This window comes from Cebus imitator, unplaced genomic scaffold (assembly GCF_001604975.1).
Source record: "Cebus imitator isolate Cc_AM_T3 unplaced genomic scaffold, Cebus_imitator-1.0 Scaffold344, whole genome shotgun sequence".
Classification (NCBI taxonomy): Eukaryota; Metazoa; Chordata; class Mammalia; order Primates; family Cebidae; genus Cebus; species Cebus imitator.
In genome coordinates this window covers 1,033,087-1,050,379 of record NW_016107659.1, presented here as the reverse complement: position 1 = coordinate 1,050,379, position 17,293 = coordinate 1,033,087, and the positions used below count along the sequence as shown (strand labels likewise).

At 33.3% G+C, this 17,293-nt stretch overlaps 1 protein-coding gene across 5 annotated transcripts in view; it reads left to right on the top strand.

Annotated features, from left to right (window-relative positions):
• The window catches only part of RICTOR (RPTOR independent companion of MTOR complex 2), a 138,441-nt gene that overhangs the window by 87,347 nt on the left and 33,801 nt on the right, over nucleotides 1-17,293 (top strand). For all 5 annotated transcript variants that reach the window (XM_037730435.1, XM_017505887.2, XM_037730436.1 and 2 more), the window contains 8 exons: nucleotides 2,765-2,934; nucleotides 6,201-6,268; nucleotides 9,282-9,349; nucleotides 11,959-12,041; nucleotides 14,961-15,048; nucleotides 15,566-15,656; nucleotides 15,761-15,827; nucleotides 16,271-16,351. In XM_037730435.1, coding sequence (XP_037586363.1) covers nucleotides 2,765-2,934; nucleotides 6,201-6,268; nucleotides 9,282-9,349; nucleotides 11,959-12,041; nucleotides 14,961-15,048; nucleotides 15,566-15,656; nucleotides 15,761-15,827; nucleotides 16,271-16,351 — 716 coding nt within the window. The remainder of the gene's footprint in view (nucleotides 1-2,764; nucleotides 2,935-6,200; nucleotides 6,269-9,281; nucleotides 9,350-11,958; nucleotides 12,042-14,960; nucleotides 15,049-15,565; nucleotides 15,657-15,760; nucleotides 15,828-16,270; nucleotides 16,352-17,293) is intronic.

Sequence of the window (17,293 nt, the reverse complement as noted above, 5' to 3'; positions counted from 1 at the left end):
AAAAAAAAAAAAAAAGGTGCCAAAACAATCAAGTAAAAAAGTAAATGTAACAAGTAAACTAAGTAATTTATTTATATAGAAACCAGTAGGAAACAAATACAATTGGCCCCTTGTATCCACAGGTTTCATATCCGTGGATTCAACCATCTGCAGTTCTAAAACATTCAGAGAAAAAAAAAGTACACATTTTAAAATACAGTATAACCATTTACATAGAGTTTACATTGTAGGGTGTTGTAAGTAATCTAGAGGTGATTTAAAGTATATGAGAGAATGTGGGTAGGTTATATGTAAATACTATCTTTTTTTTATATAAACGACTTGAGCATCTGAGAATTTTGATATCATCCGGGGCCGTGGAACCATTTCCCTGTGGATACAGACTGATGACTGTAATTCTCAAAGAAATGCATGGCTAAACAACATATTTTGAAAGTTCAGTCTCACTTATTATTAAAGAAATATAATTTTAAGTGACAAGAAAAGGTATTTTTTTCACCACCTAAAGTAAGACTGGTATTGGTTATATTCCCTTTTAAGATAAATGATAACAAAAGTTTAAGCTAAAAAGAACCAAAATCTACCATTGAGGATTTTAAACAGTAATCACAATGCTTATTGATTTAGAGACAGAGTCAGAACTGTGATTAAGGAAATTAAAAAATAAAAATAAAACTTGACTGTGCAGCAGTCTGTAGGACTGCCTGGTTACCTGGAGAGCTATCTCAGTTAATTTTTCATCATAAAGCACATTATAATTAAGCAAAAAATAAGTGAGTGAACCATTATAACTCAAGAAATACCAAAAGAAGAAAAAAAAAATCAATTCCATGTTAACCAGATGGAGAAAAACCAATAAAATTAAAAGTCTTAATTAGTGAACAAGATAGATTATGTTATCTAAATTGTTAATTTGACGAAGAAAGTAAAATCCACAAATGTTTGGAAAACTCAAAGGTTAGAAATAAAAAAGATTAATAAATGAGGAAGAGAATAGTTTTATATGTATTTGAAAACTTAATAAAATGAATGAATTTTCAGGATAAATTTTAACTTTCAGTTACAAATTACAAAATATGAATAGTTCAAAAGCTGTAGAAGTATTTGAAAATATTGATGAAATAATTGCCTCCAAAAAATGCATCCAGGTATTTTTGTTTTAAAAAAATAACAGGTAATTAGTGTAATCTGATTTATAGCATTAAAAAGATATAAACCTACAAATTTCTTATTATACAGCTAGCATTTAATGTACATGTACACAGATATACATGTACCCAGATACATAGATAATTAGAAGGCTACTTTGTTAACATTCCAGAATATTTATCTCAAATCCACAATCAAAGCTATTCTTAATGGTTAATTTCTACAAATACCACATTCTTGTAACTATTAATTGGCATTATTTTAAAACTTTTAGTCAGGTTATTAGCCAAAATAATAAAATATGTTTATATATTTGAAAGGAGACAGTGTTACTTTGTAAATGGGATCATATATAAAAAGCTTGGAATCAAGTGAAAACCAACTTAATTTTAGGTGGTAGAACCGTGTTAAAACACAGATTTGACAGATTTTTGTGTTTCGATAATAATTGGTAATTATCATAGAAAAAGCAATACTATTTTTAAAGTAGAAAAGAAAATATATAAGACAAATTGTTGAAGAAGTGTGTATGACTTGTGTGTGTGTTTGGGGAGTATGTTTGAATTTGTCAGATTGCTTCTCAAGAAGACAAAACTAATCTATAAGGGTAGAAATGAGAATGGTGGCTGCCTGTGCAGTGGAAGACTCATTGGAAGGTAATGTGAGAGATCTTTCTAGGATAATGAGAGTTCTGTACATCGAGTGGGACATTGTTCATAATTTATTCAACTTTACCATTAAGATCTGTGATTTTACTGAATGTAGTTATACCTCATTTTAGAAAATAGACGAAAAAAACTTGATTCTAAAATTTTCTGGAAGAATAAACAGTCAAGAACCAACCATGAAAACATTTTTGAAAAAGTAAAAATAAACATTTTTGAAAAAGAATATATAATTTTAAACTGTTAACCTAGATTTTTAAGGGAGAGAAAAAGAGAATCAAGAGTTGCTCTGATAAATGGAAAATTTTAATGTATCATTAAGTACAAAAACCAGTTTGGGAAGTATGCCAGGATAATTGATTAAACATTTGGGAGGGGGAATATTGTGTTTATCATCTTAACAAAACTCAACTTTGAAACAGATTGCAAACTGAAATGTAACTAAATCATGAACTCTTTTAAAATACCTACCTACATGTACACATATACAAAGAAATGTCTGATCTTTGCAGTTTGAAGTTTCTGAGCTCCCAAATTATTAAAACTGTGTGTTCTGTTTGTGTGTTTAATAAAAATATAGAGAAATGAAGTATACAATTTTAAACAAAATCTGAAGTCACAAATGAAAAACTTGAAACAGATAAATGGCTAATATCCCTACTTGATAAAGAACTCCCTGCAATTGATAGGAGAGAAAAGCCATTCCAGTAATATATGGACAAAGGTTATGAAAAGACAATCCAAAGATACTTTAAAAATCAGGTTGTGGGGAAGTATATTCAGTAACTCTTATTTTATCCACTTGTCCTTTTATCCTCCTGTTCTTATAAATGTTGTTGATTAGAAAGTTTTTCAAGTCAGAAAGGCAATTAAATTTTAAAGCCCAGATTTTTTATTACCTTTAATATTACCCCAAATATAATATGTTAAGTTTTTCTTTTTTATTTTAGCACTTCAGAATCCAGAGGTGGTGGCCCTTCGAGGTGGACTAAACACCATCTTGAAAAATGTGATCGATTGCCAATTAAGTCGAATAAATGAGGCCCTAATTACTACAATTTTGCACCTTCTTAATCATCCAAAGACTCGACAGTATGTACGAGCTGATGTAGAATTAGAGGTAGGAACTTTAATATTCTTTTCTAGTTTTAAAATGTGATTTTAAATGCATATTCTTACCTTGAAATACTAAATTCTGTAGATGCAGCACCGCATTAATTATCAAGCCTAAATTAACTGAGACTGATTTATTCCCAGCTGTATTTTACAGCTCATTCAGTTTGGACTGAATTGAAAACATTACTTTTAAGGATTTAATCAATGTGCAAAGTAAATTTTATTTTTGTATTATCTATGAAAAGTTGGTATGAAGCAAATTAAAGTACAAATAATGTTACGAAATTTACTTATTTTAAAAATACCATTTACTTGTAAGGCCTTTAGTACATTGTGTGTGAATAGCTCCTGCTAATTATACAGTATTTTATGAAACCTACTAAAATTCTCTGAAGTTGAAAGTACTTTGTTAGCAACTAATTATATCTACTTGAAAGAAAGCCTATATATATATTTTGTAAATTCATTTAAAACTTTTTACTGATTTAAGTAGGGTTTATTGCAGTTAGTCAAAAGTAATAAGGCTACTGTATACTTGTTAAGAAAGTACGTAGTAGGGGTTAGAACAGAATTATACACTGTATTATAGTTTCTTCGTGTGCATATATTGCATTGTTGTCTTTTGAATATAGTATTTGGAGTCAGTTTAAATCAAGGATTGTTTATATTTAGGTATGAAGTCATGCATGATATAAAAGATTGATTGTCCCCTAATTTGTCTTTGCACATCATTTTATGAAACTTAAGTGTTCGGTTTTTATCAGATTATTTTTAAAAACACTTCATGTTATACATTTCACATTAGCCTATATTATTAATTAACAATTTTAGTATAATATTCTTAATAAGTGATTTCAAGTACATTATTCATAGGAATCCTATGGAAATAAACTGGCACTGTTGATATTTTATAGTTTAGCTTTAATTTTTTTTCTTATCAAGTAAGAAAGCTATAATTTTAAAATTGGAAAGATGAATGATAGGTAATATGTATAGGCTCTGTGTTTTCTTTTTTGTTTTGTTTTGAGATGGGGTCTTACTTTGTTGCCCAGGCTTTAAGCGCAGTGGCACAATCACGGCTCACGGCAGCCTAGACCTCCCGGGCTCAAGTGATTCGGCTTCCACCTCAACCTCCTGAGTAGCTGGGACTACAGGCATGTGCCACCACACCCAGCTAATTTTTGTTTTTTTTGTAGATGGGGTTTCCTCATGTGGCCCATGCATGTCTTGAACTTCTGAGCTCATGCAGTCCATCCTTTTCAGCCTCCCAAAGTGTTGGGCTTACAGATATGAGCCACTGTGCCCGGCCAGCTGCATATTTATTCCTGTATCTTATACAGTGGATTAGCAAAGCCTTTGTATAAATGAAACAAACCTCAAATACAGGAAGACCAGAGGTCTACTTAGTCTTATCAAAATTGCATTGTAGCCTCAGTTTAGCTCAGTTGGGCATTAGGATAAGGTACTCAGTTCCCTCAATCTACCTGTCTAGCAGAGGAAAGAATAAACCATCTCTAGTGGGAGATAACATCACTTGGAGCCTTTTATAAAGTGCACAATGCCTGACAGTCAGAAGTTTCGAGTCATATAAAAAGACATGACTGTATGACTGAAAACCCAAAAGAAAAAAGCAATCCATTGAAACACACTTACAGGTAATTCAGATAGAGGAAAAAGATATTAAAACAATCATGATTAATTTGTTCAAGAAAAAATTATATATGAAATAATGGAGAATTTCACTTATATAATTGGATATGTGAAAAGAAATGGAAATTCTAGTACTGAAAATATATCTGGAATTCAGAGCACAATGAAATTAAAAATTCAGTGTGAACAAGAAGATAGTAAACTGAAAGAGAAGTCAATAAAAATATCCAGGGGTAAAACAAAAATAGTGTTAATTCACACACAGTAAAGCACAGAGAGAAAAAAGAAAGAAATTGAAGAGCACAAAAGGGATAAACATAATTGTAGTCTTTGGAGAGAAAAAGTTGGCAGAAGCAGATCCAAAGAGACAGTGGCCAAAACTTTGTTTCTAAAACTGATAAAGCTTCGTGTTACAAAGCTCAGAAAACAGCTGAGATAAATAATACATAGGGAGGAATTGAGCCCTCTTGCCAACAATCAGCACCTTGTGAATGGAACTTCTTGTTGAGATCCTGAAGCTCCAATCAGGCGTTGAGGTGACCGCAGGCTTGGCCAACGCTTGGACTGAAATCTTAGGAGACCTTGAGCCGTAACCATGTAGCCAAGCCTCTCCTCGATTCTTAAGTCACTGAAACTTTAATAAATATTATTTGTTGTTTAAAAAAAAAAAAAGAAAAGAGAGAGACATATAAAAAAGGCTAAACAAAATCCTCAATTAAAAGGAAAATGACCTAAGACAAAGAAATGCAGGAAGGAATGAAGAGCACCAGTAAAAGTAAATCTATGACTAGATTTAAAATAATCATGACTGTTAAATGCAATTATTAATCTCTTATATTTTATATTTAGAATTAAAATCTGTGTCTACAGTAATGCTGTAGGCAAGATGGGAAGGTTGTTAATAAATACAGTAGTTCTGAAGTAGCCGGTAATCCCAGCTACTCTGGAGGCTGAGGTAGGAGGATTACTTGAGCCTAGTAGTTCAAGGTTGCAGTAAGCTATGATCATGCCACTACACCTTAGTCTGTGCAATAGAGTAAGATCCCATCTCTTAAGTTTTAAAGTAATGAGTTACTTTTAGCAAGGTTGCTGAATACAAGCAACAACACACAAAAATAACTTGGATTTTCTTTATACAAGCAACAAAAGGAAATGCAGTTCATTGAATAGAATTAAATAATTTTCAAAGACAGGCAAAACTAATCATAGTGTCAGAAGTCAAGATGGTTATCTTGGGATAGATACTGATTGTGATTACCGTCTACATCATACCACCCTGAACATACCCAATCTTATCTGTTTGTGACTACAAAGGTGTAATAGAGCTTTGAGGTTGCCAATAATGTTTTCTTTATCAAGTGCTAGTTACATTAGTGTGCTTAATTTGAGCAAATCACTGTTTTAGATACATGTTAAACCTTAGTTTAGAAGTTCAAAACTTCAATTTGTACATTAAAAAAAAATCACCCAACATATTCCTCCATGATGAGTTAGAACAAATAAGTCCCTCAAGCAGTAAACCCATTAAAGATAGAGAGAAATGGAATGAATTTTAGCTTGTTATATGAAGGATACATTTTAAAATAAAGATTGTTTTCTTCTTTGCTTTTTTTAAATTAGAGAATTTTAGCACCCTATACTGATTTTCACTACAGACATAGTCCAGACACAGCTGAAGGACAGCTCAAGTAAGTAAAATTGGTTCCTAATAATTTTTAAGAGAATGTATATGTTAATACTAAAGCTTTTAGGTTTGCGTGATTGCTTCTACTGCCAGAGAAATGTGAGTTTAAATAAAGTTTCTATTTTGTAGAATTATATTGTATTTCTCTCATAATTTATTGTGATTTAAAAAATTTAAAGCTTTGAGAAACTTCAAAAAAATATATGGTGGACTAAGACAGAAACCAAGGTCGTTGTTTTTGTATTGTATATATTTTAGCATAACTACATTAAAAAAACTAAAAGAATGAAGTAACAGTGGGTAATAGAATGAAGAGTTAACCTTAACTTACTGAGTCAGCAGAATGATGTAATATGTAGAATTCTCAGATTAAGTTTCATACAGAAATAAACGAGTAGAATAAATATTGTTATCTAGAAATGAGACAGTATAATTTTCAGAGTGGTTTTAGAGAGAAAGGCACATATTCACTAGGTATATGGAGATAATTTAGGAATCAAAGCACTCTGTAACAATTTTGCAAATGACGCAATTCCATTAAATATGCCATCTAGTGTTTTTCTGGTAGACTTTATTGCAGGCATAAACTTATTGTGATATATAGTATAGGTTTTAAAATTTCTCACTACATTTTGGAACATTGCCAGGGGAATGTTTTTATTGTTTTTCATTTTTCCCCTAAGTTAAAAATAGTGATTTCATACCTTCAATCACATCCAACACTGTGAACTCATTATCATACCCTAACATAACATGATCTACTTTGAGCTAAGAGATAAAGTAGATGTCCTCAAAGACTTCTCAGACAGAGCCGGGCGCGGTGGCTCAAGCCTGTAATCCCAGCACTTTGGGAGGCCGAGGCGGGTGGATCACGAGGTCAAGAGATCGAGACCATCCTGGTCAACATGGTGAAACCCCGTCTCTACTAAAACTACAAAAAATTAGCTGGGCATGATGGCGCGTGCCTGTAATCCCAGCTACTCAGGAGGCTGAGGCAGGAGAATTGCCTGAACCCAGGAGGCGGAGGTTGCGGTGAGCCGAGATCGCGCCATTGCACTCCAGCCTGGGTAACATGAGCGAAACTCCATCTCAAAAAAAAAAAAAAAAGACTTCTCAGACTTATTCTTGCAAACTTTAGCTATGAATTGGAATTTGTAAGGCCCTTTCTTGGCTTCTTTGGAGATACAGATATTCTCTTATTGTTGGAGAGTATATGAGTTTTCTGTTGCTGCACACCAAATAACAACAAGCATAATGGCTTAAAGCAATACCAGTTTATTAGATCACAGTTTGATAGGTCAGAAGTCTGGCTCAGCTTTTGCCTGGAGGCTCTGGTGAAGAATCCATTTCCAGGATCATTCAGATTGTTGAGAAAATTTAGTTTCTTGTTACTGTACAGCTGCTATGCCTTTTTCCTTACTGGCCGTCAACTGGGGCCTAGTATCATCTTCTAGAGACCGCCCACATTCCTCTGCACGTGGTCTCCTCCCTCTGTAAAGGCAGCAGCAATGCTAGAATCTTTCTGGTGCTTTCAGCCTCTCTGACATCTCTTTGGCTACCAGCTAGAGAAAGCTCTCTAATTAGATCAAGCCTGCTATATGCTATATATACCCTGTCTTTTGCTCTAGTAGCCAGTGTAACATAAACATAGTCACAGGCATAGCCGTGATATCATATTCACAGGACCCAGAGATCAGGTCATGGAACCTTGGGTTAGAGCTATTTATAGAATTCTGCATATGATGATGAACAATAGGTGAATTTAGATATTTTTTAGAGTTGGGAGGATGGCGCTATTCTGTCAGAATCCTTCCTTTCCTGTTTGGTTCTGTACTTTGTTCTAAGTTTCGGGAGTATAAGCAGGTAGATTATCAGGCCTGTAATAAACAAGGGTACATTATGACCAAGGAACAGGAAAAATGAACAATTTTTAAAATATTACAAGTTTAATAGGGTAGTCAATATATGTCACTAACTTTTTTAAGAGAAAGAACGCTGAAAGCTTAATCACACAGGTGTCTGATTCTTCCTTCTTCTAAACCAGCCCTGTGATACAGCCCCACAATTTTCATTTCTGTTATGTTCCCATTTTAACTGGTGTTGCTTAGCTTAGTCTTTTTCTTTGAGCTTTTCAATTCACTTTTGTAGACTAATTGCTCACTAATATCTAATTCGATTTTCTGTCATTGCTCTTTATTCTACTTTTTGTTGCTGTTTTTCCCGGTTCTGTGATTTTCTATATGCTCACAACCATTAAGAATTTAAGTAAGAAAGAAAAAAAAAGATGGCACAGGAAAAAAGGGACAATCGGCAGGGCAGGAGTGGAGTAGGCGGTTGGAGTGACATAAATAAAGAGACACAAAATTGCTATTAAGTATTGAAAATGGCCATAAGCCAACCATGAAAAATGCTTAACAGATATAAAAATTCAATTGCTTAATTAATTGTCATAACTATTATATAGAAAGGAATAATGGACACAGTTGGGTACACAGTTGTCAAGGAAGAAAGTAGCTAGCGATGTTATTATATAGTTATTTCATGACATTTCAGTGCCTATATAGGTTGTTGAACTTGCGTATTGGAAATGTTGAAATAAGTTTAGGGCAAGGATTTTGAAGTAAAGAGTGTGTGTGATTAAAATTAAGAGGTTTATGTGGTAATTTTCTTTGCTGAGGGGCAGCCTAGTACCATAGATGCTTATTAATCAGACTTAATAATGCTTAATTAAATCTTATCTAAGAGTAGTTTTCAGAGAGAGCAGGAATATAGAACTGAGTAGAAAAGCAGAATTTATTACTTAAATGATGTAAATTTTAAGTTCAAAGTCAGTTCATAGTTGGCTAATTTGCTTTAGTGTAGATCTGGTCTTTGTTTTTTTTAATGTCTTTTAATTTTGTGTTTAAGTGTTTAAATATTAATGGTAGCTCTTATTATGATTTAATAGCAGGAAAAAACTCATTTTAACATTTTATTTTATCGATTCTCCCCACTGCTTCTCACTCGCCCCACAACAGAGAAGACAGAGAAGCACGATTTCTAGCTAGTAAAATGGGAATCATAGCAACATTCCGATCATGGGCAGGTAGGTTACTCTACATTGCTTTATAACATCCAAGAAGAAAAACTAGACTGCTTTCTCAAATGTTAAATTATTATTGTAGCATCTAATTTAGATGTTAATCTAGCCTTACTTTATATGCTATTATTAGAACCAATTTCTCCTGGAGCCTTTTTGTACTGATTCATCATCAGAAACTTAGAGGAGTGCGGCCAGGTGCGGTGGCTTACATATGTAATCCCAGCACTTTCGGAGGCCAAGGCAGGCGGATCACCTGAGGTCAGGAGTTCGAGACCAGCCTGGCCAACATGGTGAAACCCTTCCTCTACTAAAAATACAAACATTAGCCAGGCGTGGTGGCAGGTTCCTGTAATCCCAACTACTCAGGAGGCTGAGGCAGGAGAATCGCTTTAACCCAGGAGGTGGAGGTTGCATTGAGCCGAGATCACACCACTGTTAACTCTAGTGTGGGTGACAACATCTCAAAAAAAAAAAAATAGAAAGAAACTTAGAGGGGTGGGGGTCTTCTACCTTTCTATTGAAGTAAAAAGAGAAATATCAGCATTATAAGTTGGAAACTTGAAAGCCTTTGTCTCATGGAAATAACGTCCTAAATAATATTTATATTCTGTAGCACTGTTTATAAGTTAAATAAACTTTTACGTGCTTGTAATGTTGCTTCTGTGATGTAATGTATTTCCAGTTCCAAATAACTGATTGAAAAATGACCTTTTAGAACACATTTTTTTATGAGATGCAACAGCCTGTTTTCCATATTAGCACAGAGTACGATCTTTTGAGACTATTTCTTAATCCGGAATGTCTCAAACTACTATCAGACATCAGAATTTGAGAAATACTATTTTGATACTTGAAGCAAGTTTACCTAGTGTGTTTTAATTTGAATTTTGATCCTGAATCTAAAGAGAACATATAGACTGTTCATAAATATACATGTGCTTAGCTAGAAGTACAGGGAACTTTGGAGTCCTGTAAGACTTTTTAAAGAATGTTTTCCCTAACATGTCATGAAAAATTTGAAACATTCAGAAAAATTGAAAAAACTATACAGTGAACACCCATATACTTCCACCTAGATTTTACTGTATTTGCTGCATTATATATCTGTCCATGTGTCCATCACCCTAGGCGTTCATCAGTCCGTCTATGTTATTCTAATATATCTGAAAGGAAGTTTCAGACAGTAGTCCTCTTCACTCCTGAACAGTGCAGCATGCACATTATTAACTAGAATTAGATGTTTGTTTATGGTCCTGATTTGTTTGTTTTTGGGGAGAGTGATTTGAGGTAAAATTTACATACAGTGAAATGCACACATTGTTAGTCTACTGTTTGATGTGTTTTGATAAATGCTTACACCTTTGTCATTCAAAACCTTTTCAATATATAGAACATTATCATCGTCCCAGAAAGTTCTCTTATACTCTTTCCTAGTCAGTTTTTGACTCTGTATCTCCAGGAAAGAACCACCATTATTATTTTTATAGATTAGTTTTACCTATTCTGAAACTTAATATTGGTGGAATCATACTGATATAAAGGCTTTTATGTAAGGCTTCTTTCACTTGACATAATGATTTTGATACTCATTTATGTTATTGTATATATCAGTAATATATTCACTTTTTTTGCTGGGTAGTATTTCATTTGATGAACATACCAGTTTTTGTTGTTGTTATTGTTGTTTTTAGCCCTTCTCCTGTTAAAGAACATTTGACCTGTTTCTGGTTTTGACTATTCAAAGCTCCTTTATCAAAGTTAAAGCTTTTTTGAGCAATTTTGTACAAGCTTTTTTTGTAGACGTGAGTTTTCATTTCTCTTGAGTAAACACCTAAATGGAATTGCTGGGTCAGAGAGTGGATGCATGTTTATGTCTGTGAGAAATTACCAGACTTTCTCTCAAAATACTTAGACTGTTCTATATCCCCATCATCAGTGTATGTGAGTCCCTGTTGTTCTGTATCCTTGTCAGTATTTGGTGTTGTAGGCCTTTAATTTTAGCCATTCTAGTAGGTATGTTTTGGTTTCTTGTTATTAATATAGTTTGCATCTCCCTGATGATTAATGATATTGAGCATTTTGTGTGTGTTTATTGGCTATTCATATGTCTTTTGTGACATGGTTTTATTATGTTTAAAATTATTGAACTTAGAACTCTGTAACTTAAAAATTTTGAACCATATTATTTATTTGAAGTCTATTGCTTATACTAATCTGTGCATTCAATATATTTTAGAATTGATCTCTTAAATAATAAATGCCAAGCAGATTTTTTCACTTGAAAGTGAGGAGCATAAAAGAGGGAGGACAGACCATTGTCTTATTCTCGTCCATGTTCATCAGGCAGTCAGACTCATGAACTTTTTGGATATGAAACAGATACTGAAGGTGGAATTTAGTTAATGAAATTATTTGTAATCTCTAATCAATACAGAAATACAGAGAATGCTTAAAATGTGTTTCAGTTATATAATAGCTTTTATGATAGCCAAATAATATCATAATTATATAGTTTTGCTTAGAAAAATATCACAGGTTTTATATTATACATTGCTATAGAAAATTTTTTGAAACTCAAGTCAGTGATTTTTTTTTCTTTTTATCCTCTTTAGGTATTATTAATTTATGTAAACCTGGAAACTCTGGGATCCAGTCTCTGATAGGAGTACTTTGCATACCAAATATGGAAATAAGGGTAGGTAAAAGTTATTAAGATTATTTCATTCCTGGACCTTTAAATTAATTCCTGGAAATTGATTACATAAAAAAATTATTTCAGGTGATGCTTTTTCCTCATTAGTTGTTAATGTATATCATATTTTAAAAATATACGAGTAAATATTTACTACTTAGTTAAACCCTAAATATAATAGGAATCATTTAAAATATTGCTGTTGTTAGGAATGATGGCTGTATTAAAAATTGAGTTGAGACCAGGCATGGTGGTTCATGCCTGTAACCCCAGCACTTTGGGAGGCCAAGGCAGGTGGATCAGGAGTTTAAGACCAGCTTCCTCAATATGGTGAAACCCCGTCTCTACTAAAAATACAAAAAATAAGCCAGGCGTGGTGGTGGACGCCTGTAATGCCAGCTACTCAGGAGGCTGAGGCAGGAGAATCACTTGAACTTGGGAGGTGGAGGTTGCATTGAGCCGAAATTGTGCCATTGCACTCCAGCCCGGGCAACAAGAGTGAAACTCCATCTCGAGAAAAAAAACAAAAACAAAAAAAAAACAACAACAAAAATTGAGATGAAAATGTAAACTTAATTATACTTCATTCATTAAAACAATGTAAACACACGAGCATTCTCACTGTAAAAGGCTCAAGCACTACAGACTACATTTAACAAAAAGTAAATGCATTTAGTTATGCCTTCTAATTTATGTTTTATTACATGTGGTGAGATTTTATTTTGGCAATGGTGGTTTTTATTAAATGGAGTTGTTAATATTTCTGTCTATTTATTAGGTGTATTTTAAAATTATTTGTAAGAATTTGTTTTATACAGTTAAATTGAATTTGAAGGAAAAGAGAATTCTTAAAGTGATTTTTTTTCCTTTCTCCTTAAATGTTTTTATTTAATTTTGTTTCTTCCTTTTGCCCTTCCTTATATAAACCAAACCTGGAACTGAAAAATATTATTAGAAAATATTAGCCAGGTGTGCCTTGTTTAAATGTGAAATAAAATATTTAGATAATGGAAATGGAAGGATATATTATAAATGGAAAGATCTTTAAGCAGCTTCAAACTGTTGAAATAATTCACTTATTACTCTACAGGTGGAAAAAACGTGTTCTTTGGAGTCTGACCAACTGGGGTTTAACCCTCTGATTTTATTTATCTATTTATTTTAGCTCCATGACCTTGGGAAATTGCTTTTAAGTCTGTTTCTTCATATGCGCAATTAGGTTAATGAAAAATTTAAAGACTAGATTAAGTGATTTATGTAGTAGTAAGCATTCAGTACAAGACTAGATTAAGTGATTTATGTAGTAGTAAGCATTCAATTATCCCTTCTGTAATATAGGTCTGATACAGTTTTAAAATATGATTTAATCATACCTTGGTTAATGACAGGAATATGTTCTAGGAAACTCACTGTTAGACGATTTCATCCTTTGAACATCCTATAGTACATTTACACAGACCTAGATGGTATAGCCTACTACACTACACACCTAGGTTACATAGTATAGCCTATTGCTTCTAAGCTACGAACCTGTATAGCATGTACTGAGTACTATAGGCAGTTGTAACGCAGTAGAGTTCGTGTATCTAAACTAAAATACACAGAAAAGGTACAATGAAAATACAGTTATACTGTATTATATTACAGATTAAAAATGCAACACCTGTATAGGGTACTTACCATTGTGGAGCTTATGGGATGGACTAGTAGTAGCTCCAGATGAGTCAGTGCATGAGAAGTGAGTGAATATTAAGACCTAGAACATGACTATACCCTACTGTAGTCTTTACTGACTTGTATACTTGGACTACACTTAATTTACTAAAATTTCTTCAAAAATAATTAACTTTAGCTTACTGTAACCTTTTTGCATTATAACTTTCAAATGTTTTAAACTTTTGGCTATTTTACAGTGATATTTAGCTTAAAACACAAACATGTAGACGTGTACACAAAATTTTTTCGTTTTTATATCCTTATTCTATAAGATTTTTCTGTTTTTAAATTGTTTTAGTTTTTAAACTTTTTTGTTAAAAACACAAACACACACACACACATTAGTCTAGGCCTACACAGGGTCAGGATGATCAGTATCACTGTCTTCCACCTCCATACCTTGTCCCGCTGGAAAGTCTCCAGGGGCAATACCATGAATGAAGCTATCATCCCCTTTGATAGCCATGTCTTCTTATGGAATACCTGTCTGTGGCTGTTTTACAGTTAACCTTTTTTTTTTTTTTTTTTAAAAGAGGCAGGTTCTTGCTCTGTCACCCATGCTAGAGTGCAGTGGCATGATCATAGCTCATTGCATCCTTGAACTCCTGGGCTCAAGTCATCCTTTTGCCCCAGACTCCTGAGTAGCTAGGACTACAGGAACGTGTTACCACACCCAGCAAATTTTAAAATTTTTTATAGAGATGGGGTTTCACCATGTTGCAGGTCTCGAAATTCTGGCCTCAAGCAATCCTCCCACCTTGGCTTCCCAAAGTGCTTTTTTTTTTTTAAGTGTAGGAGCGCACTCTTAAGATAATGGTAAAAAGTATAGTATAGTAAATTGGTAAACCAGTAACAGCTACTTTTATCATTATCAAGTATTATGTAATTATATATAATTATATATATAATACTTTTAAATAACTGGCAATGCAGTGGGTTGTTTACTCCAACATCACCACCAACAGTTGAGTAATGCTACCCTATGACATTATGACTGCTTCAGTGTCACTAGGCAATAGGAATTTTTCAGCTTCATCGTAAGCTTAGGAAGCCACCATTGTATATATGATCCATTATTGACTAAAATGTTGTTAGGTGGCAGGTGTATTAATAGTTCTGTTTTAATCATTTTTAAAATTATGTGAATGGAACATTTAAAAATCTTAAAATATTTCATAAAAATAAATTGTTTGTTTGCTAATTTAGCGAGGTCTACTTGAAGTGCTTTATGATATCTTTCGTCTTCCTCTACCTGTTGTGACTGAGGAGTTTATAGAAGCACTACTAAGTGTAGGTAAGTATTGAAGTACATTTGTATCTTTTCATATACTGTAATTTTTATTTAATGGAGACAAAGTTCCTAAAAGGAGAGTTACTAAATATTGAATATCATTTTCTTTTCTTGCTGCATAATTGTGGCAGGAAATTAATACAAAAATAAAACAGCAAATAAATTCTTAAGACTGAGAAATTTTGGTTTCTTCTTTATCAACTTGGCTTTTAGAGCAATTAAATTAATAGGAATGGGCCAACAAAGGAAGAGAGAAAACAGTAAGAAACCTATATAGTCCTCAGATTATCTCATTCTCACGGTATTTGAGCCAAATGACTTAAAGTCCCAATGTCCCAAAATGAAGATTAGATCTGTGTATAGTTATATAAATAGTTTTTGTCTGTATCTTTTTGAATGTATGGTATTTAACCAACACTCTTAAAAGTTCTTTTTAGCCTGGCTAGCTGATGGTTCTATACTTATCTGAAATGCTTTTGTGATACCTAATCTTTTTTCTACCTAATTGTAACTATTTTAGATCCAGGGAGGTTCCAGGACAGTTGGAGGCTTTCAGATGGCTTTGTGGCAGCGGAGGCAAAAACTATTCTTCCTCATCGTGCCAGATCCAGGTAGAATATAAAAAAGGTTTCAGTTTATTAGAATTAGAGTTTTTATGTTAGACTGTGTGATCTATAAAACTTTATTCAAATCGTTTCTGTGCTGTTTTTTCCAGGCCAGACCTCATGGATAATTATTTGGCACTGATACTCTCTGCATTTATTCGTAATGGTCTTTTAGAGGTAAGACTTATAAACCTTATTTTATTCCATTTTGTTTATTTTCTCTAACAGATCTTTCAGTCCAGGTGCAGTGGCTCATGCCTGTAATCCCAGCACTTTGGGAAGCCAAGACAGGCGGATCACTTGAGGCCAGGAGTTCGAGACCAGCCTGGCCAACATAGTGAAACCCTGTCTTGACTAAAAATAGAAAAATCAGCCAGGCATGGTGGTACACGCCTGTAGTCCCCACTACTCAGGAGGCTGACACATGAGAATCTTTTGAACCTGGGAGGCAGAGATTACACTTAGCTGAGATCTTGCCATTGCACTCGAGCCTAAGCAATAGAGTGAGACTCTGTCTCAAAAAAAAAAAAAAATTCTTTTAGAGTAAAAAATATATCTGATGCACAGTATATTCAGATGTATTATTTTGCAACAATGATGTTATCTTTTTATTTTCAAAGGGCCTAGTTGAAGTGATAACGAACAGTGATGATCATATCTCAGTTAGAGCTACCATCCTTTTAGGAGAGCTTTTACATATGGTAAGTTTAGCAACTTCTGATTGTATGTTTCATATCTTTAATGTTTGAATTTGTAAAACAGGTCATTTTAATAGTGTTGCTTTGTATTATCTCAAAAAGTAAATTTGCATTTTTTATGAATGTTTATCTTTGCATTACAAAAAGCCCTTGGTACTGTGTCCTGAAATAGATACATACGTGCACATGTGCACACATACACGTGTACATATTTTGATTGGTTTTATAAATGGAATAAATATACAACATACAAAGTTCTGAAATTTTGACTTTTACACTCACTTTGAAAGTTCATATATTTGTCCTGTAAATCTTAATTGACTTCAGAAAGACTTCCTACCTAAGAAGGAAGAAATTGCAAAACTATGGATACCACTTCAGTTTGCTGAGAATGTACTTGATTCACGGTAGTGCCTGAATTTTAGAAGGCTTGTGCAGAAGCTTTAAATATAGTCTTGGTTGAACATTATAGTCTTTTCTATAAACTTGGAGTTTGAGGTTCAGAAGATGGTTTTTGTTTTTGTTTTCACCATGATTTTATGATTACAGTAACTTTTGGAAACTAGGAGCTAGGGAAGTGATTTGACAATTCTTTACTCTCAGCAAATCAATCAGTGAGGGAACCCTGATAGTTTGCAAGGTAGGAATTTATATTTTTAGATTACTTACTAGTTAGTAAAATACAAAATAAAAAGAACCATTTAAAACTGATTGAGGAAGAATTGATTCAGCGGCAAATCTTTTGAAATTATGTTGCAGCTTGCTGTTTTTAGCAGATATTTTTTGATTTGGTTTTTCTTTCTTGATCTCTTTTCTTCCTCCACACCCTTTTTTCCCCCTCATAGCAGCTGGGCTATGTGAGTTAGGTAAAGAGCATTAAGCAGAATTTAATTTAACTGTCTTTTTTAAGTCATTCAGTTATTTAGCTGCTTGCTGTGTTTTTTT